The following is a 24090-nucleotide window of genomic DNA, read 5'->3' on the forward strand; positions in this document are numbered from 1 at the left end:
CATTTTCATCTCACCAGTTTTTTTTTCTTTTTTCTGTGTCTGTGTGACATGAAATTTGTGAAGGTAAAAAAAAGTCGTTTTACCTGTAAGTACAGTACAAACAAAAAAAAACAAAAAACAAAAAAACGACGGAAGAGTGTGTTCGAGCGGTACATACACAGCTCAATGACTCAATGATGCAATGATGACTTAAGCCAAAAGATGACGCCAGCGAGTAGAACATGTTTCATTTCTGGACATCACTTTTATAAGTGAAGTTCCAGATATGGGACTTCACCCGTTATTTTCATGAATTAATAAAAAATAATATTAGAAATGAGCCAAATCTGTTGACTATTAATGGGCCACGGTTACTGCTTTTAGAAAATATCTAATTTGTTGGTGGAATAAAAAAAATTGAAGGTCCATGGCTGAGTCGACAGACTAACAAACCACCACACAATAAACAAACATGACAGATCTGTGTTTGGCTTGGGTGGAAAAGGGGGCGGAGGGAGCATAATCTTCATGGTTGCCAAACATGTGATGCACACTGTAAAACAGGGGTAGGCAGACTACAGCCCGCAGGCTACATGCAAGGCTATTTTATCCGGCCCACCGAACACGAAAATTTACAAAAGTTAATGACAATACATGTAATAGTAAACAAAGTTATTCGAATGAAAACGTTTTTGGTGCCAGCTTTGTCCCCATTGCCCCTTCGTTTGACTAAAATAAAAATGATACTACATAATACCACAAAATAATCAGAAAACTAACAATCAGAATCAGTACTTTTAATTCCCTTTCATTCTAAAGAAAAATATAATATAGAAGTACAACAAAATACTACTACAGTAATACAATAATACTTGAATACTACTACAGAAATATTACGAAAAGATTTACTACAAAAATATTACAGTGGAAATTCTACAAACAAACAACAGATATACTACAGAAATACTATTTTTGGGGTGCCAACTTTTTCCCCATTGCCCCTTTTTTGACCAAAATAAAATAATACTACACAATTATTACAAAAATACTACGAAATAATCACAAAACTTACAATCAAAATCTGTACTTTCACAACAGGTACCCAATACATATATGTATTTTTTTCATCCTAAAAATATTATACTATAGAAATTCAACAAAAATAATACTACAGTAATACTATAATAATAATGCTACTACAGCATATTACAAAACTATTTACTTAAAAAAAAATACAGTGCTAATTCGACGAAAAACAACAGAATTATTATTTGACCAAAACAAAATAATACTACACAATTATTACAAAAATACTACAAAATATTTACAAAACTTACAATCAAAATCTGTACTTTCACAAGAGGTACCCAATACATATATGTATTTTTTTCATCCTAAAAATATTATACTATAGAAATTCAACAAAAATAATACTACAGTAATATCATAATAATAATGCTACTACAGCATATTACAAAATTATTTACTTAAAAAAAATACAGTGCTAATTCGACGAAAAACAACAGAATTATTATTTGACCAAAACAAAATAATACTACACAATTATTACAAATATACTACAAAATATTTACAAAACTTACAATCAAAATCTGTACTTTCACAACAGGTACCCAATACATATATGTATTTTTTTCATCCTAAAAATATTATACTATAGAAATTCAACAAAAATAATACTACAGTAATATCATAATAATAATGCTACTACAGCATATTAAAAAACGATTTACTTAAAAAAATATACAGTGCTAATTCGACGAAAAACAACAGAATTATTATTTGACCAAAACAAAATAATACTACACAATTATTACAAAAATACTACAAAATATTTACAAAACTTACAATCAAAATCTGTACTTTCACAACAGGTACCCAATACATATATGTATTTTTTTCATCCTAAAAATAGTATACTGTAGAAATTCAAAAAAAATAATACTACAGTAATATCATAATAATAATGCTACTACAGCATATTAAAAAACGATTTACTTAAAAAAATATACAGTGCTAATTCGACGAAAAACAACAGAATTATTATTTGACCCAAACAAAACAATACTACACAATTATTACAAAAATACTACAAAATATTTACAAAACTTACAATCGAAATCTGTACTTTCACAACAGGTACCCAATACATATATGTATTTTTTTCATCCTAAAAATATTATACTATAGAAATTCAACAAAAATAATACTACAGTAATATCATAATAATAATGCTACTACAGCATATTAAAAAACTATTTACTTAAAATAATATACAGTGCTAATTCGACGAAAAACAACAGAATTATTATTTGACCAAAACAAAATAATACTACACAATTATTACAAAAATTCTACAAAATATTTACAAAACTTACAATCAAAATCTGTACTTTCACAACAGGTACCCAATACATATATGTATTTTTTTCATCCTAAAAATATTATACTATAGAAATTCAAAAAAAATAATACTACAGTAATATCATAATAATAATGCTACTACAGCATATTAAAAAACGATTTACTTAAAAAAATATACAGTGCTAATTCGACGAAAAACAACAGAATTATTATTTGACCCAAACAAAATAATAGTACACAATTATTACAAAAAAACTACAAAATATTTACAAAACTTGCAATCAAAATCTGTACTTTCACAACAGGTACCTAATACATATATGTATTTTTTTCATCCTAAAAATATTATACTATAGAAATTCAACAAAAATAATACTACAGTAATATCATAATAATAATGCTACTACAGCATATTAAAAAAACTATTTACTTAAAAAAATATACAGTGCTAATTCGACGAAAAACAACAGAATTATTATTTGACCCAAACAAAATAATACTACACAATTATTACAAAAATACTACAAAATAATCACAAAACTTACAATCAAAATATGTACTTTCACAACAGGTACCCAATACATATATGTATTTTTTTCATCCTAAAAATATTATACTATAGAAATTCAACAAAAATAATACAACAGTAATATCATAATAATAATGCTACTACAGCATATTAAAAAACTATTTACTTAAAAAAATATACAGTGCTAATTCGACGAAAAATAACAGAATTATTATTTGACCAAAACAAAATAATATTACACAATTATTACAAAAATACTACAAAATATTTACAAAACTTGCAATCAAAATCTGTACTTTCACAACAGGTACCCAATACATATATGTATTTTTTTCATCCTAAAAATATTATACTATAGAAATTCAACAAAAATAATACTACAGTAATATCATAATAATAATGCTACTACAGCATATTAAAAAAAATATTTACTTAAAAAAATATACAGTGCTAATTCGACGAAAAACAACAGAATTATTATTTGACCCAAACAAAATAATACTACACAATTATTACAAAAATACTACAAAATAATCACAAAACTTACAATCAAAATATGTACTTTCACAACAGGTACCCAATACATATATGTATTTTTTTCATCCTAAAAATATTATACTATAGAAATTCAACAAAAATAATACTACAGTAATATCATAATAATAATGCTACTACAGCATATTAAAAAACGATTTACTTAAAAAAATATACAGTGCTAATTCGACGAAAAACAACAGAATTATTATTTGACCAAAACAAAATAATACTACACAATTATTACAAAAATACAAAATATTTACAAAACTTACAATCAAAATCTGTACTTTCACAACAGGTACCCAATACATATATGTATTTTTTTCATCCTAAAAATAGTATACTGTAGAAATTCAAAAAAAATAATACTACAGTAATATCATAATAATAATGCTACTACAGCATATTAAAAAACGATTTACTTAAAAAAATATACAGTGCTAATTCGACGAAAAACAACAGAATTATTATTTGACCCAAACAAAACAATACTACACAATTATTACAAAAATACTACAAAATATTTACAAAACTTACAATCGAAATCTGTACTTTCACAACAGGTACCCAATACATATATGTATTTTTTTCATCCTAAAAATATTATACTATAGAAATTCAACAAAAATAATACTACAGTAATATCATAATAATAATGCTACTACAGCATATTAAAAAACTATTTACTTAAAATAATATACAGTGCTAATTCGACGAAAAACAACAGAATTATTATTTGACCAAAACAAAATAATACTACACAATTATTACAAAAATTCTACAAAATATTTACAAAACTTACAATCAAAATCTGTACTTTCACAACAGGTACCCAATACATATATGTATTTTTTTCATCCTAAAAATATTATACTATAGAAATTCAAAAAAAATAATACTACAGTAATATCATAATAATAATGCTACTACAGCATATTAAAAAACGATTTACTTAAAAAAATATACAGTGCTAATTCGACGAAAAACAACAGAATTATTATTTGACCCAAACAAAATAATAGTACACAATTATTACAAAAAAACTACAAAATATTTACAAAACTTGCAATCAAAATCTGTACTTTCACAACAGGTACCCAATACATATATGTATTTTTTTCATCCTAAAAATATTATACTATAGAAATTCAACAAAAATAATACTACAGTAATATCATAATAATAATGCTACTACAGCATATTAAAAAAACTATTTACTTAAAAAAATATACAGTGCTAATTCGACGAAAAACAACAGAATTATTATTTGACCAAAACAAAATAATACTACACAATTATTACAAAAATACTACAAAATATTTACAAAACTTACAATCAAAATCTGTACTTTCACAACAGGTACCCAATACATATATGTATTTTTTTCATCCTAAAAATATTATACTATAGAAATTCAACAAAAATAATACTACAGTAATATCATAATAATAATGCTACTACAGCATATTAAAAAAAATATTTACTTAAAAAAATATACAGTGCTAATTCGACGAAAAACAACAGAATTATTATTTGACCCAAACAAAATAATACTACACAATTATTACAAAAATACTACAAAATAATCACAAAACTTACAATCAAAATATGTACTTTCACAACAGGTACCCAATACATATATGTATTTTTTTCATCCTAAAAATATTATACTATAGAAATTCAACAAAAATAATACTACAGTAATATCATAATAATAATGCTACTACAGCATATTAAAAAACGATTTACTTAAAAAAATATACAGTGCTAATTCGACGAAAAATAACAGAATTATTATTTGACCAAAACAAAATAATATTACACAATTATTACAAAAATACTACAAAATATTTACAAAACTTACAATCAAAATCTGTACTTTCACAACAGGTACCCAATACATATATGTATTTTTTTCATCCTAAAAATATTATACTGTAGAAATTCAACAAAAATAATACTACAGTAATACTATAATAATAATGCTACTACAGCATATTAAAAAAACTATTTACTTAAAAAAATATACAGTGCTAATTCGACGAAAAACAACAGAATTATTATTTGACCCAAACAAAATAATACTACACAATTATTACAAAAATACTACAAAATAATCACAAAACTTACAATCAAAATATGTACTTTCACAACAGGTACCCAATACATATATGTATTTTTTTCATCCTAAAAATATTATACTATAGAAATTCAACAAAAATAATACTACAGTAATATCATAATAATAATGCTACTACAGCATATTAAAAAACTATTTACTTAAAAAAATATACAGTGCTAATTCGACGAAAAACAACAGAATTATTATTTGACCAAAACAAAATAATACTACACAATTATTACAAAAATACTACAAAATATTTACAAAACTTACAATCAAAATCTGTACTTTCACAACAGGTACCCAATACATATATGTATTTTTTTCATCCTAAAAATATTATACTATAGAAATTCAAAAAAAATAATACTACAGTAATATCATAATAATAATAATAATAATAATAATAATAATTTCCTTTGTATTGTCATTCTTTGTAAGAACGAAATGTCGATACACCTGACCCGTTTTAGCGAGCCGATGCAGCCGCAGCCAACAGAGGGCGCCGCCATTTTACCAATGTTATAAGTCTTAGGTATGACTCGGCCGAGGCGCGAACCAGCGACCTCCCAGTCTCAAAGCGGGCGCCTTACCATCTAGGCTACTGAGTGCTACTACAGCATATTAAAAAACGATTTACTTAAAAAAATATACAGTGCTAATTCGACGAAAAACAACAGAATTATTATTTGACCCAAACAAAACAATACTACACAATTATTACAAAAATACTACAAAATATTTACAAAACTTACAATCAAAATCTGTACTTTCACAACAGGTACCCAATACATATATGTATTTTTTTCATCCTAAAAATATTATACTATAGAAATTCAACAAAAATAATACTACAGTAATATCATAATAATAATGCTACTACAGCATATTAAAAAACTATTTACTTAAAAAAATATACAGTGCTAATTCGACGAAAAATAACAGAATTATTATTTGACCAAAACAAAATAATATTACACAATTATTACAAAAATACTACAAAATATTTACAAAACTTACAATCAAAATCTGTACTTTCACAACAGGTACCCAATACATATATGTATTTTTTTCATCCTAAAAATATTATACTATAGAAATTCAACAAAAATAATTCTACAGTAATACTATAATAATAATGCTACTACAGCATATTACAAAACTATTTACTTAAAAAAACTACAGAGCTAATTCGACGAAAATCAACAGAATTATTACAGAAATACATTTTTTTCTACAGAAATAAAACACCAATACAGTAACACTATAATACAAAAATATTATAACAGAAATATTTCAACAGAAATACTAGATAGATACCACAGAAATATTACAAAAAATACAAATACACTACTGATTCAATACAAAAATTCTCATCTCATTAGCTGTACCGCTTATCCTCATTAGGGTCGCGGGGGGGCCGGAGCCCATCCCAGCCATCTCCGGGCAGTGGGCAGGGGACACCCTGAACTGGTTGCCAGCCAATCGCAGGGCACAGAGGGACAGACAACTCATTGGCTCATTCACACCTAGGGACAATTTGGACCGGCCAATCCACCTGAAATGCATGTTTTTGGAATGTGGGAGGAAACCGGAGTGCCCGGAGGAAACCCACGCAAGCACGGGGAGAACATACAAACTCCGCACAGGAAGTCTGGAGCTGGATTTGAACCCACGACAGTTTCCCATGACATGAACTGTGCCGCACAAGCGCTAACCACTGCGCCGCCATGCTGCCCTTCAATACAAAAATTGCAAAATGGAAATCCTACAAAAATTCAACATTGATATGACAAAAATACTAATATGGAAATACTAAAAAAATACTTCTACATAAATACTGCAAAAATACACTACAGTAATACTGTGATACAAACTACCAGAGACATATTACAACGGAAATACTACAAAAATACCACCACAGAAATATTACGGCAGAAATACTAGAAAAATACCACACAGAAACAATACGACAGAAACACTACAAAAACGACAATAGAGTAATACTGCAACTATATTACAGATAAACTAGAAAAAAAGTACAATGGAAATAATGCAAAAATACTAGTAAAATAAAACAACAGTAATACAACAAAAATACCAAGGAAATACTACAAAAATCTGACTACAGAAATACTACAAAATAAAACCACAGTAATACACTAAAATACTACATAAATACTAAAAAATCCAGCTGCAGAAATCCCAGCAAATTACTGCCAAAAAATACAACTACAGTACTACTACAAAACTAAATATCAAGTTTAGTGCTTCAAACAGGGAACGTGTATATAGTTTTACTTTATTTGTGAGTGTTTCTAAACAAATGTGAAACTGATATATTTAAAAACAAATATAAAGAAATAAAGCATGTAGTTGTCTGCTTTAATATTTATTGTTATTTTAAAAAAGGGGCTAGGTATGGCCCCCCAAGGACAATTTTCTTAACCCAGTACTGCCCAAATAGTTGAGCAGCCCTTCTCTAGAAATTCCTTCTAGTGGGAAAATAATGAGTGATGGAAAGTAGCTGAGAGACGAGAGATAAGGATGCGAATCGGTATGAAGAACAAACCTTGACAACAGTGACTAATGGACCACGGCGGCAAAGCAGGAATGAAAACAACAACAAAAGAACAGAATAGGCAGCGTGTGAAAAGGGTTACCACTAAGAAGGAAACATGTTTTTTTTTTCACTTCTGTGTCCTTGTAAATTAAAAATATACTTTAAGTATGCCTCAAACTCCAACAATCACGGGTCCTTGACATTTAGAAAGGAGAAAAACAACATTTTTCGATTGACATATGACACATGTGGTAAGAGTCTCCCATGTAATGATGATGGCTTCCATGAAATGACATAATTAGACTTTTATTCTGAAAAAGGAGGCCATCTTTTTATTTGTTCAAGAAAAAAAAAATGACACCTTGCCTTTTCGACAGCTGATGAGACACAGCGGATCCTTTGTTCGCTTGCCTCATTGAAAATAGCCTTGTTGCTTTTGGCTTTAGCCTGTCCAATTGGAGATTGATTTTTTCACCTATTTGTATTCTCAGTGGCTAAGGTATACAGTAATGCCTTATTTTGCACAGGGTTTGCATGCCAAAAACCCGCGGTAGTCTAAACCTTTGTTTATTTTCATCAATACTCTAGTATTCATTAAACCAAAGAACAAACGCTATGTGAAAGCTCAAGCAATTCTTTAGAATGTAAAAGTACTGTACGTTGTAAACATCCATCCATCCATCCATTATCGGCACCGCTTATCCTCAGTAGGGTCACGGGGGCGCTGGAGCCCATCCCAGCTGGTTGCCAGCCAATCACGTTGTATTTTTTTTCGTTTTAATTCTGTCCTGTAAGTTGTGATAAAAAAAAAAAGAAACGGTTTTATATTGAAATACTGGGAATGTTTAAGGTCACAACTTTTTACTTCAAATGTTATCTACTTTAGGATGTCGAAAAAGTCCAACTTTGTTGGCGATAGAAATCATGTTCCTCTCCCTTTTGGTGCTTTTGTGGGTCCAGACCATTTTGTTGAAAATAAAGAAATTTGAGACACTGGAAATTTAAAAATATTCATGCATACGTAATGTAGGTATGTGTATCTTAGACCGCAATGGTACAGACTCACAGACAAACACAGGCAGAAAATATGTGTGGTGACCCATGCTCTCTCTAATTTTCCACGGGTCTGAGAGTTCACACAAAGTCGGTGAGCAACGCTTGAAACAACAGTGAGCAACGGCAATCCCAAGTGTGGCAACTAAATAATTATCAAACATGTCCAAAACTTGACATCAAGTTACATTTTGCTGAGTTTCCGGCAATGCAAAAACATTTTTCACTTTTGAATTAATTGACTTATGTATTATTGCAAAGGTTTTACGGCCTACATTTGTTTTTACAACAATTCTTTCACAAAATTTTCTTTTTTTTCCTAGTATCTTTTGACGCATAATACTAACATTTTTGGGGGCTTATTTAGTCGGTTGCAAGATAGAGAACTGTATTTAATCACATTTTTTTAGTGGAAGTACATGTTGGCAACAAGATTGACTTGGTATAATTGGAAATGATTTGAATGCAACACAAACTTTTTCTTCTTTTTCCCAGTTTTTTTTCTATTTTTTTTAATTCCTTTAAAAAAATCTCATTGTGGTCTTTTTTCCAATCTGTTACTTTTTTCTTTTTATTATTTATTTACTTTTTTTCCTTTGTTTCTTTCTCTTCTTTTTTTCTGTCTTTTTTCCTGAATTTTTCCTTCTTTTTTTCTCTTCCTTCTGTTTCTTTTTTCTAAGCTTTTCACTACTTTTTCATTTTGGGATTTTTTCTTTTTTGTTCCATTTCCTCCCCTTCCTTTAAGTCATTTTGTGCACAATTTTACATAATATTTGGTCGTGTAGGGATTAAAGAAGCAAAAACAACCTGAAGAGCCGTTTGGGACCCGAAAGAGCCGGTTCTCTTTAGTGAGCCTAGCCAAAGAAGCCGGTTCTCGAAAAACTCTACTGACTTTTACTTTTCAACATCGTTCGACATTGACTTCAAAATACCGCATTTAGAAAACAGCGTCAGGGAAACCCGTGTATTCTTACCTTCATGCACTGTAACTTTGACTTAATTCGCTTCTTAATTAGCAATTTTGAGCCCTGATTTTTGTGCACTGGCTAGATTTTCTTGTGCGCTCAGAATGTGCAGGCAGTGCGCGAATGTGCAGGCAGTGCGCGAATGCACAGGCGCGCAGCTTTGAGGGAACATTGGTGGTGACTGTTTAGCTGATCAGAATGCAGAACTGAATGCATGATAAAGATTCGCAAAGTTAAAAAAAACGTAAAAAGTTAACCGTGATACAGCGAGCGAGTACTGTGCATTTAATAAATGCAACACAAGAAAATTGGATGCAAAACCTTGGCTGTTGGATTTTAATTGTCTTGCCCACAAATCCGTCAACTGAAAATTAGCTTACAATGCTAATTTGGGGATTCATTTTAATTAAATGTATTGTTATTTGTTAAGGTTGTTTGCTAGTGAATTAATGGCTGATATTTATTTTTAATTTGTTTATTTTTATTTATTTTTTGTTTAATTCCTGGGGTAAACCAAAGATTGTTGCTACACAATGGATATTAATCAGGCCAGGCGCACAAAACAATATGTATTCACCATTCAGATGTGTTGAATTAGTAATAAAAATGTAGTTAAAGTATATTTAAATTAAAAGAAGAAAAATAATGAAAAAATAATAAATCTAGTTGATTTTCCATTCTTATTATACTGGATATTTGGTTTCCCCCTCTATCCATGCAGATCTATCCCATACAATGTCCATTTAAAAAAAAATGAAAATGAATATCAGGATATGTATTATGTTCTAATTGAAATACAGTTAAATAGAGAAACAATTCCTAAAATATGCTAAATAAAAAACACATTATTAAACAAACAAAATAAAGCGATAAGTAACATTCTTTATTAATTATACATATTAATTATTAATATTATTATTATTAATTAACCATTTAATTATATTTCTAATATCTAAAAACATACACACCTAGGGACAATTCGGACCGGCCGATTAACCTGAACTGCAAGTTTTTGGAATGTGGTAGGAAACTGGAGTGCCCAGAGTAAACCCACACAAGCATGGGGAGAACATGCAAACTCCGCACAGTAAGGTTCGATTCCATGACATCTGAAGTGTGCCACGGAGGCACTAACCACTCATCCGCCTTGCTGCCCTGTATTTATTCTTTTACTTTTTATCTTATATTAATCTAATTTCATTTGATTTTAATTTTTTTCATTAGTTGGAAGTGTACCAGTGGCAGCAGTAATTGCTATCTTCAGATTTGTTAACATATTTGGATAGACAAACAAACCTCAAGTGTCATCATTATTGCATCATATCATATTTCACGTTCACCTGGCAGCCTATTCTCACTTATAGCACTGTTTACATTTTGGCACTCTCCTGCACCCTAAGGTGGTGCGAGTGTAAAAAGAATAATTGTTACAAGCGAAGGTGAAGACAACACAGACAGGTCTGTTAATGTTGTGTCTATATTTGTTCGCCTAATGCAATATTTTTCAAACTAAAAGCTACTTTTTTTACGTATCATGTTATTACTCTGTTTTTACTATATAATTACCATGTTAATTTGTTGGGAGTAGGGTTAAATAGACTTGGCCAACCACTCAAAAAATATGTTTACTAAAAATTCAAAATGACCCAGCACTTGAGAGCTATTTTTGTGACAGGTCTGCGGGCATCTCAGATGTTCTTAGGGGGCAACCTGGTGCCCGTGAGCACCACGTTGGAAACCTCTGGCCCAATGAAATCACAAGCCAGAAGCTTATTCTTTTTTCCACACTATATAAGAATTGTAAACCGCACTCCCCCCATATTTTTTTTTTTTTTTTGATATTTCATATTTGTTTACATATATAAGGCACACTGGACTATTAGGTCCATATATTTAATACTACAATAAAACTAGGGTTGCATAAAACATAGACAAATAAATCTTAATTAAAATATTTCATACAACATAAATTAGCATTAGGACATCTGGTTTACTCATTAAAATGAATTATTTTTTTCATAAATGGTTACTCTGCCGTCCTCACCCCAAAACCGCCCCTTTTTGGATAGCTAGAAAGGTAATGAACAATGCTCTGTTCACCCAGATTTAATCTTCTTGAGTCAGAGTTTTTTCAGACAATGGTCTCTACTGTTAGCCTTATATTTCAAAGACCTATTAGCCTGCTAACTAGGCAGGTACAGTTTTACCTAAGCTAAGTTATGCTAACGTCAATTCAACATCCAACTTTATTGTGAAAAAAAATATATGCACAATGTACAAAACATATTTTTTTTCCCTCTTCCCATTGTGAAAACATACAATAAATAATACACAACACAAATAACAAATATCAGCAAGGTTAGAAAAAAAAGTATAAATGTCAAAATATAAAAATAATTAAAAACAGTTGAAGTATAGCCATAATCTAATTAGAGCCATATTGCATTGATTTGGCCGAAGGCAGAGGGGTAGGAGAGTTCTGAGTCCTGATGAAACAAGCTGTCCTTGAGCCTGCTGGTTCTGCATCTGAGACTCTGCAGTCTTTTACCTGATGGCAGCTAATTCGGGAGGCTTTGAGATCAGTGGGTCGGGCCAACCGCAATTTAAACAAGAGTACGTCATTTTTTACAAAACATTACCATTAAAAAAATATATTCAATCAAGTAATTGCAATATATTTCATACTCACAGGTAATTATTGTCCAAACTGACGACAAAAGGGGAAGTTGGCGTCTGAGCTGCCGCTTCTTTTATTCCTTATTTCCAATTTTATCCACCAAATTTGCGGTATAAAAGGAGCACCCGATAATATTTCGCAGTTTCAAATTCCTGGCCAATTACTAGTTAAACAATATATTTGGGAAAATACGTTATTTACGCTTTTTTAACATTTACATTCAAGGAACTGTTTTAAAGTTTACATCCATTCCTCGGTGGCTCGAAATGCCATGGCAACCTTTGTGTCCAACTGTGTCTCCACAATAGGTTTTAAATTGACCTTTACCCAACAACGTGCACCCCTTCTGAAGGCCTCCTCCGGCCAACTTCCCTTCGGTTATACTTTGCCGTAAAATAATCTTTATGTGTGCCGGGATTCCCCTCAGCGCCTTCATTGAAAGTAAAAGTCGTTGGCATCAATTAGGGATAATCTTGTTCAGTGATCAGAGTTTAATGATAGGCCCGGGAGCAATAAGAAAGAGAAGTAAGTCAGTGCCAATGAGCGAGGAAGTCCAATAAATACTCCTATTTAAATAAGCCGTATGGATCAAGGAATCTAAATGTGTCGTGAAAATAAAGAAACAGGATGACTTTACTCTTACTGATTGTGATATGTTTATAGACACTCACAATAAGGAGAGAAGACATCAATGAATTTTGACCTTGCAAGGAACACAGGAGGAGACTCTACAAAAAACAGTGCCAAATTCCAAATTGGTTCTGAAACCCCTCTCCTGAGCCTTTCCTTTTTTATTAAATCTCTTTTTCGAACGCAAATCCACCCTAAAGGTTGTGGAAATAAAAGAACAGCAACATTTTTGGCAGATAGTGACAATAATGTAAACTAGGTCCGGGCAAAGTTTGAATCGCGGGCCACATAAGGTTAAAATTGTGGATCATGGAGCCGGTCCGGGAGAGCGATCCAACTTGTTCTCATTTTTGAATAAATGTATATGAAAACATCTTCATGTTATATTTCTTTTCATAATCACTTTTAATAAGATTTGTCTTTTTTTTGTATTAATATTGTATTACTGTAGTAGTATATTTGCTGTATTTACGATTATTTTTTTTTTTTCATTTCTGGAGTATTTTTATAGGATTGCATTGGTATTTTTGTAGTATTACTGAGATACATTTTCACAGTGGTTTTAAAATAATTTTGAGGTAGGATTATTTTAGAATTTCCAACATAATATTTTTGTAGTACATTATAAATGGAGATAAACTTTTGTAGTATTACTGTGGATTCGTTTTTGTAGTGTAATGTGTAGTAGTGCTATATATGCATTTTTGTAGTAGTATTCCCGTATCATAGTATTACTGAGTGCTCACAATTAAAGAAAAAAAATAAATTAAGTCAATGTTTAAGCACTTAATTTAAAATTGAACTTTTAGTATGTCTACAGTAATTCTGTGCTTCCATAATAGTATTTTTGAAGGATTAGAGTGGTAGTTTTGTAGTATTTTTGCAGTTGTATTTTTGTAGTGTTTTTTGCAGGAGTATTTTTGTAGTATTTGCATAATAGTATTTTTGGGGTATTGCTGTAGTGTTTTTGTATTATTAGTGTAAATTTATTTTGTAGTATTACTATAGTAGTATTTGTATATTACAGCATTACTGTAGTTTCATTATTATATTATGTGTATTATAGTATATCTATTTGTAGCATTGTCTTTCTTTCAAAATGAAAGCAAATTAAAACAATATGTTAGGTCCCTGTTTTTAAGCTCTAAATTTCATATTTATTTTTGTAGTTTTCTTGTTGTAGTATTTTGTTGAGCACTCAAAAGTCAATGAGACCAAAGCTGGCATAAAATCTTATATATATTTTATTAGTTGTACCTTATTTACTTGTGTATCATTGTCGTGAAACTATGACCGTTTTCATTTGGCTGAACCAATTCCAAATCCTGCCGCGGTTCAAAGTTCACCTACACCTGATGCACACTGCAGACAAGTCGAAATAACAAACAACAACAAGGAATAATAGACAAAATATAAAACTGGCATCCTATGTGAAGTCCTTTACATGTGTCCAATATTGAAACGGAAACAAGCGGAATCAACTAATCAAAGAGCAATCAAGAAATTGTCTGAACTTCATTTCTTTGCTACACAGGAAGTAGTTTTGTTGTGGGCGTGGGCAGCTTCCTCGACGTTTCCGATTGGCTCAACCCGGCCAAGCTCATCCTGTACTATCAAAGCAATTCATCCTCGCAGTGGGTCCGAGACTACTGTGGGCAGAGGACCATCGACCCTTGCGAGCAGATTTGTGACCAGGATACAGGTTAGTGAAAGTGCAACAGCAAAACTAACATTGACTGCCATTGACGGATGTAGACGTCAAATACTTATTACTCGTTCACAATGCCCAAGTATTGACGTCACAAGTCAGTTTTAAAAGCAAGTTCTGAAATAATTAAATACAGTTATCCCCGGGATTATGATAGGGAATACCAAGCTATCATACTTGGCAAATGTGTTCCAAACCTTGACAGCCTGACAACAGTAGGTGAGAGACGGGCACTGAAAAAGCTGCAGTCAATCACTGACAATTCATCACATCCACTACACAGCATTAAATCCAGACAGAAGAGCAGCTTCAGCGACAGACTGCTGTCACTGTCTTGTACCACGGACAGACTGAAAATATATTTTTTCCCATGCCATGAGGCTCTTTAACTCCACCCGGCGGAGTAAAGGCCCACATTAAACCACACCCCCTACATTGCATATTACCGTACTTTTATTGCAGTGTGTATTTTATGTAGCACAATTGAAATACTCTATACAACACACTACAGTGGGTATTAGCACATCACATTGGGTATTTGTATACTGTATTCCTTTTGCTTTATTATTGTATTGTTCTCAGCGAAGGGATGCTGCTGGAAATGTGAATTTCCCTGCGGGGATGAATAAAGTATCTATCTATCTATCTATCTATCTATCTATCTATCTATCTATCTATCTATCTATCTATCTATCTATCTATCTATCTAAACCCAACATATCCCAGATAAAAATATTAAAATGCCAAAGCATTATCAAGTTAATACTACTTATATGTAAAATGCATGCATGTGATCAGATCAGATTATAAATTATTACCATGTTTGGTTTGATATGACTTGAGCTGGTACACTGGAGTTAGTGGGTGGGTTCAGTAGGAGGAGAAGATGGCGAATTCAAATTAGATTTTCATGCCCTTACGAGACATTGTTACTTTGATGTTCTCCTTATTCTGGAATTAATTTGCCAATGGTGCAGAAAGTGGTGGTCGCTACCTGCATTGATAGCTCTTCTGAGGACAGATAAGACTTGAGACGTGGAATTACTGATACCAATATGTATATGGTATCAGTTCTCACCAATCCTTGATTTTGATGAACTAATATTTTTATGACTTTCTCAAGAATTAGGAAACATGAAATATTTTACTTTTTTATGATTGTTTTAAATGATTTGCTTTTACATTTTCCTAGAAAATTGCAATTCCTATAGTCCTTAAGGACCAGAAAGTAATTTGGTGACCACTAATTAAATGTTCTGAGGACTGATTTTCAAAATCAGGTAGATCTGTCACTGTACCTTCTTTTAGAACAGATAATAATACCAATACGTATCCCTACGATACTCAGTGATATAGATATCAAGGATAAGCATACTGTATATATATATATATATATATATATATATATATATATATATATATATATATATATATATATATATATATATATATATATATATATATATATATATATATATAAAATACAACGATCAATAAGCTATGATTATGTGAATCCAATGGTAATTTTCATGTTATTTTTACAATTATTTAAAATAGCATTATGTATACAGAACACAATTAAAATAACGTGAACAATATTAAATGCATACGAAATACTACAAATGCTCAGTTACTCTAAAAAGTAAAAAATAAAATAGACATGAAACAGCTTGTAATAGTACAGAAAGTTAAAGACGATACCTGTATTAAGTACCGGTAATTATAAGTATGAATATGTTGACATGAGTCTTGGCATCATTGGTCTGATACTAATACTTGGTATCAGTATCCATGCAACATTAATACATTAATCGTGGTAATGATTGTTTTAACTTGATTTCTGTTATAAAAATCTCTGGACTTTTGCAGGGGTTTCAAATGTCCGAGAAAACTACAACAAAAGTGGTCCTTGAGGGGTGATGGCTATATTGGCGACCAATGATTTAAGGTTTTAAGCAAAGGTTTGAAGCAGTCCATGTTTTTATTTCTGAGAAACAAAATACAGTCCCAGCCCCATATGTATATAAGATTCAAGATTGAGAAGGGACTGCACATGAGGTAATCCCCCTTCTTGGAGGACCAGGCTGCAATGGATGTTGCAATAACAAAAATACAGTTATTGTCAACATAAAATATTGGATTAGTCATATGCTATAGAATAGAAGTGTGTTTTAAGCTTAGATTTAAACATTTCCACTGAGGTTGCAGATCAAAACTGAGGGGGAAGAGCATTCCACAGCACCGGGGCCCGAATGGAGAACGCTCTCAAACCTGCAGATATCTTTTTGGCTCTTGGGATCACTAGTAGACCTTTCATGAAAAGTAGTCCTTTCATGATTTTGTATACTACCACCAGAACCTTGAAATCACATCTTAAGCTAACAGGGAGCCAATGCAGGTTAGCTAAAATTGGGGTAATGTTATCAAAATTTCTTGTCATGGTTAAAAGCCTCGCTGTAGCATTTTGCACCAGCTTAGGGCTCTTGATTTTGGACTTCGGGAGACCGGAGAATAGTGCATTACAGTAATCAAGACGGGAGGTAACAAACGCAAGAATTATAATCTCCGCATCAGGCTGAGACAGCATAGGCCGAATTTTAGCAACGTTGTGAAGATGGAAAAAAGCTGTTCTAGTAATATTCTTAGAGTGTGTTTGAAAGAACAAATTGGGGTAAAATATGACACCTAACTTTTTGATTGAGTCACTCTGGTGCTATTACATTTGTCAATGTTCAGTGCAGTTTTTGAGAACAAGTCACGGCATTTAGACGGACCAATAACTAGCATTTTGGTCTTTACAGAGTTAAGGCGCAAGAAGTTGAATGACATCCATTCTTTTATCTCAGTGAGGCAGGCATCCAAATTTCCACAGTTTAGGGTTGTAGATTCCTGCATCAAAAAAATCTAGTTGATTGTCATCACAGGCATAAACTGTGAGAATGGCAAAGTGTGCTGGTGTGAGAGGGAAGGGCTACATTATCTACATAGAAAGGTGGTGCTTTGAGGTAATGGATGGAGATACGAAGTTTTGATCCCAGGACAATAGTTTGGTTTGGATCCAAGTACTAGGTTTTAGTTTTTGTGGGCCAGGTGTGTCAGGACCAGAAGAAAAACAGGACCCACTTTTGTGCGTTTCTCTTAGTTTATTTGGAAGAAGGGAAAGGATAGTACACACGATCCGTAGATTGCGGTTGCGAGGAGCAGGTTGCTCAGACGTGGAATTGGCATTTCTGTGGCGAGCAAAGGCAGTGTTGAGAGCGGGAAAAAACAGATCCGTGGCCGGGACGGGGGGAACAAAAATCGTAGTCAAGTTCAGAAAATGGGTTGGAGCCAGGAAACAGACGGGAATCAGAGCAGGAGAGAGTCAGGGTCGAAAGGCTTGCCTAGCGTAGCCAAACAGCGTCCGAGGCAGTTGGCGCCAAAGGAGCGGGCTCAGGTTCCTCGCATCAGTAATCATGACAACGTGTAGCATCAAGATGAGGGATAATAATGTCAGCTCCCTGAACTTACGTGATACTAATTTTGAGAAAAATGAATACAAATTATAATTTCATCAGCATATAAAAAATGGTCATTTATATAATTGTTCATTGAATGTTCATGTATTTTTATTATTATTCAAATCATTTTTTTAAATGAATGACACCTTTTAACACTAGTGACATCTAAATAATACACTATATCCCTTAATAAAATATATTTTGTATTTGTTTGCAGAGTGCTATAGAGGGTTATTAGATGGATCACGATTTAAAGTTTTAAGGAAAGGATCCATGTTTGTGTGTCTAAAAAAAATCGAATAGTCCCAGGTGTTCAAAAAAAAAGACTAGCCTAAAGGTCCACGGTTCCTGATCACACAATTTAGCAAGTCCAACATCAGCGAGCATATTTGCACTGACATTAAAAGAGGACTTGAAGTAAATCCCTGAGGTCCAGGCTGTCATGCCGTCACTCGAGTGGCGAGCGTAGCTCCTGCTGCTGTTCCGTGCCCACTACATCAAGCCTAAGCTCATTAGAATGGATTACATCTGTAATGTATGTGAATTAATGTCACCGTGGTCAAGGGCATGTTGAAGGCTGATGCATAATGGATCAGCACAACATTCGTCGAGATGCCGACGATGGAGTTTGTAGATTGTGCTGTGTTAAGTATCGACAGCATCCCCCCGTTCTTCTCTTGTGTATTTATACCCAGCGAGAGCAGTAATCAGTCTAATTCAATTTAGAATCCGTTTACTCTATCACAGCTCGCTACGTTCCGAGATTCCCTTCATATTAATGCTCCTCGTCTAGCCTGGGCTCCTTGTCTACCCCAATTTACCCCCTTCCCCCCTCCACCCAGTTTCATCCAAGATTATTTGATGAGTGATTGCCCTCAAGTGCGTTGAGTCTCCTTGAGGAAGAGGGGGAGTAGATGGGGGCCTAATCTGTCCGCTAGCGAAAATTAAAGGTGCTCTTCACAAGAGTGTTCTATTTCTATCAGTGTCCTCCTCACAATCACAACAAAACAATGATAAACATAAGCCCGAGGGCGAAGCTAACTTACGATCGGAGCAGAACAGATGGCAGGAACGTTAGATGGCAGAAAAAATAACGATGTGAGAGGAGAGCGGTTTCCGTGGAGACTCGGGTTTGATTTTAATGGGTCGGTGAGACTTGTTTAAAGGATACTAGGTAAGAATTAGAATTAGATTTATTGTCATTGATAACAACGCAGTTAAACATGGTTTACAAAGAGATTAGACGTGGCTCTTCAGGATACACATGTAAAAAACAGGATAAAAAGAGGAAAATAAATTAAAATAAAGAATGCTACATTAAACGGGCGTATTTAAAAAGTAGGTGCTAGGAACTGACCTAGGTTGTAAGTGCATTAGAACAATAGTGTAATGACATCAACAGCAACGTGCCTCCAAAGTAAGAGTAGATAAATAAACATATACATTTTTCAATGCTGTTGAATTGTAACTTTAGTAGACACTCAAAATAAGGATAAAATACATCAATTGATTTTCAACCTGCAAGGAGGACCGGGAGAAGAGGCTTCAGATAAGATAATTTCAATCCCAATCAAAACAATCCCCTGAGCTCCTTCTTTTTATCAAATCGTCAATATGACAAAAACAGGTCAGCCCTAAGGGGTGTGGATATCAGAACAGCAACATGATTGGCCGATACTGACAATGATGTCAAAGTAAAATAACAATTAACAGTGTGCAATAGACCTCAAAAATTTACATGGTCATCCTTTGAAATCACCTTTGCACGTGTCCATTGTTAAAAACAGAATAGAATTATCAAATACCTAGGCAAGATGTTCATTTTTCAGTCTTATATCCTTTTTTAGGGTGGTGGTGGCCCTGGGGAAGAGACTTTCTATTATAAATAAATCTGTGTGTTTTTATTTGAAGCAACATGAACCGTAAAATAGTTTAAGAACAAAATTTGTTACCTTGTATTCCAGACTTGAAGTCACTTCAAAGAATGGTTGAATTTAAGAATTGTGTAAGTGGCACTGCAGTAAAATTGCATTTTTTTTCAGCTAGATTATTAATATAATAACAAACAAGGCTATCTTTCCACGCAGGAAAACATTTCCGCTAATTTAGTTCATGAAAACAGGCCAGATACACTCCCTGCGCGGAAGACTATGGCGCTTGTTTTAAGCATTAACGCTTTATGCAGGGAAAACAACAATGCTAGTTTTAGCCGTAGTAGATGATGCTAGTCTAAAGGATAGCAAAAAAAAAAACGAGTTGTTGTTTTTTTGCGTAAAAGAGAATGATTATAAAAATGATATACTAGTTTGTCACACAGAATATAATAAATATAATATATATTTATAATGAATATGATAAACACTAACAATTTTGGACATTATCTTTCCATTCAGAGGAATATGTCTGCTAATTTCCCTCGTAAAAACAACACTAGCTTTCAACTTTAAAGAATAATGCACTAATTTCAAGATGAAGGCAACGTTAGTCCTCCACAAAGAAATAACAACACTAGTATTAGCCGTAGTATAAGAGCCGACTTTAGATGATAGGGAAAAAAATGAGGCTTTTTTTTCTCATCTCATCTCATTAGCCGTACCGCTTATCCTCATTAGGGTCGCGGGGGGGCTGGAGCCCATCCCAGCCATCTCCGGGCAGTGGGCAGGGGACACCCTGAACTGGTTGCCAGCTAATCGCAGGGCACACAGGGACAGACAACTCTTTCGCTCATTCACACCTAGGGACAATTTGGACCGGCCAATTCACCTAAAATGCATGTTTTTGGAACGTGGGAGGAAACCGGAGTGCCCGGAGGAAACCCACGCAAGCACGGGGAGAACATACAAACTCCGCACAGAAAGTCTGGAGCTGGATTTGAACCCACGACAGGTTCCCATGACATGAACTGTGCCGCACAAGCGCTAACCACTGCGCTGCCGAGCTTTTTTTTTTGTAATAGAATAAAATAATGCTGGTTTCAAACACAGTCATAAAAATACATAGATGGAGATAGAGAATGTTAAAGTTTCATAAAACAATAAACATTTTTTCATGAATGTAATCTATTTATCCCTCATTCTTTTTTTGTCTGTAAATAAGAATAAAAAATAGTACATAGGAATTTATGATGTCTTTCAGGAGGATGACATTTGTAAAATCTCAGGTCATATTCCACGAAACCCTCGACTGTTCTCAAAATAAATGGCGATCGTCTCGTTCGCTCGATTCGCTTTCGGAGGCACAATAGTGGAAAAATGCGTAATGGCCACGCAGGCAACACAATTCACATTTTATCACCCGCTATTTAATAATTTACCGGCCATGTTTATAGGCTCTCGGCTCACCTCAAGGGGAGACGCGGCAGCCGTATAGGATGCAGTTAAATAGCTGCAACAAATATTCCGCCTTTGTCTGGTAAACGGTGCCTGGCTGAAAAGCAACACGAGCCGCAATAAAGTTTGGAGAATGTGGGATAATAGTTGCACCCAAGACAGCGTTCCATCTGATGAATAATCGCAGCTGCCTGCAAAGCTTCAGGCTTATTAACATGATCTGTGGATGGACGATATTGTCGCTGACCGTAAAATCGACATTTTCAAATCCATACTTAATTTTGCTACCTTGTAAACTTTTACCATTCCTTAAATGTCTTTGTTTCTAACAGATAAATGGTTGTGTTTGTAAAAATAAACCTTTTTTTATTGCGATCAAGATTGACCCTGATTTCTTCACCAGTGCAATAACCACCCTAAAGAGGCACGCACATCAGTGAAAAAATACATGTTTTGCCAATGTATAGAAAAATGGGAATTTATGTTATTGATTGAATTGTTTTGGAGTTTTGTTACAACAATGTGTTATTCTACTATTTGTCATTAGATAATTGTTACAAAGCACTTAAAACTTAGGTCAGTATTTACAACTTTTTCTGGGCTCTCTTAAGAAGATGTGGAAGCACAATGAAAAGCACAGATTAGTACAATTCAACAATTGTCCGTTATTAGGTATGTCACATAGAAAGGAGGCAACAGTTTCCAGAACACCACAGGCAATCAAGAGTTAAGAAATAAACGGGCAAAAGGTTCAGAGATCCAGTGAGTCCAAGCAGTGAAATTGACATTTCCAAAGTTCATCAGGCTGTATTCGTAGTCCGGGACATAAGGCAGGGGTTTAGTACACTGAATATAGTGCTGTGACATGGAGAGAGGCAATGAACTAGCAAGGAACCAAGGTGAGGTACAAATAAAGGAAAGAGGACAAGTCATGATAGGAGGAATAAACAAAGAGAAATTAAGACAAGTGACAACAGCTGTAAATTGAACCCCATAGTGAGTGACAATAAGGGTGAAGCGACAGATAAGAGAGAGCAGAAAAGAGGGGAAAAGAACTCAGAAAAGTGGATCCCGACAAACTTAGGCCAGTGTCCAAGCACTATCATTTAAATATATTTTCCTATTTATTCTGACATCTTTTTTTCCTTAAAGTGTTTTCATACAGGTGTGTGCAAACCGTATGGGTCCTGGGCCACATTAGTTTAAAAATGTGGCATAGGGTTTGGGTCGCGAAGAGAAAATAGATAAGATGTTTTGATGAGTCAAATCTGATACCCAATGGGAAAAGGTAATTCAGACCTATCCAGTTTTCTTACATGAATGAATAAATACCGGTATACACTAAGACATCTACATCTACATTTTGTAGTATATCCATAGTAGTGTATTTGTTGAATTTATGTAGTATGTTTGGAGTATAACTGTAGCTGTATTCGTAGTATTTCTCTAGTATTTTGTAGTTTTTCTGTAGCAATTTTTATTTTATTTTCAAAATGATTGAATTATAAATTAATGTATATACATATTAGAAGTACTTTTTTACCATAACATTTATTATCATTATATTTTTAACATTGTCGTACGGTGGGGGGGTTTGAATTGCTTGGCCCAGGGGAAATAGTTTATTACGTGTTTGTCCTGGAATAGCATGTCTAAACATGTAAACGATAATAACCAAGGTGCTATCACTGACAGAATAGACAATTCTAATTCTAATTTAAAAGTGACACTAATTAAATACACATCTTGACCAAAATTTACCCACAAAAATAGCACAAATCTGTGGTGAAGATGTGAAATTTTTAATTAGAAAAAACAAAGCGAGCATGGAGGTTCACAGGTCTTTTTATGAGGATACTTATGATGATCGATGACACAATCCATTCTTCCTTGGTCGGCCATTTAACAGCATGGTAGAATGAATTGGCTAATAATGGGGACAGCTCGTCGTCTTAAAATGATAACTGGAGTCATCACGTTGTGAATTCGACGAGGACGCTGTGGAAAACGTGAGCTTCTTGATTTAATTGCTACAGCCTGCTCAGGGGCAATTGCATAACTATACCTTCTAAGTGAGGACAGCGGGCATTGTATAAGCATAATATCTTTTCCATTA

At 33.1% G+C, this 24090-nt stretch overlaps 1 protein-coding gene across 4 annotated transcripts in view; it reads left to right on the top strand.

Moving 5' to 3' along the window:
* Nucleotides 1-24090, top strand: part of astn2 (astrotactin 2) — a 391785-nt gene that overhangs the window by 188027 nt on the left and 179668 nt on the right. For all 4 annotated transcript variants that reach the window (XM_088355421.1, XM_088355422.1, XM_088355423.1 and 1 more), the window contains one exon: nucleotides 14972-15139. In XM_088355421.1, coding sequence (XP_088211547.1) covers nucleotides 14972-15139 — 168 coding nt within the window. The remainder of the gene's footprint in view (nucleotides 1-14971; nucleotides 15140-24090) is intronic.

This window comes from Urocampus carinirostris, chromosome 16 (genome assembly GCF_059441175.1).
Source record: "Urocampus carinirostris isolate Australia breed hairy pipefish chromosome 16, RoL_Ucar_1.0, whole genome shotgun sequence".
NCBI lineage: Eukaryota > Metazoa > Chordata > Actinopteri > Syngnathiformes > Syngnathidae > Urocampus > Urocampus carinirostris.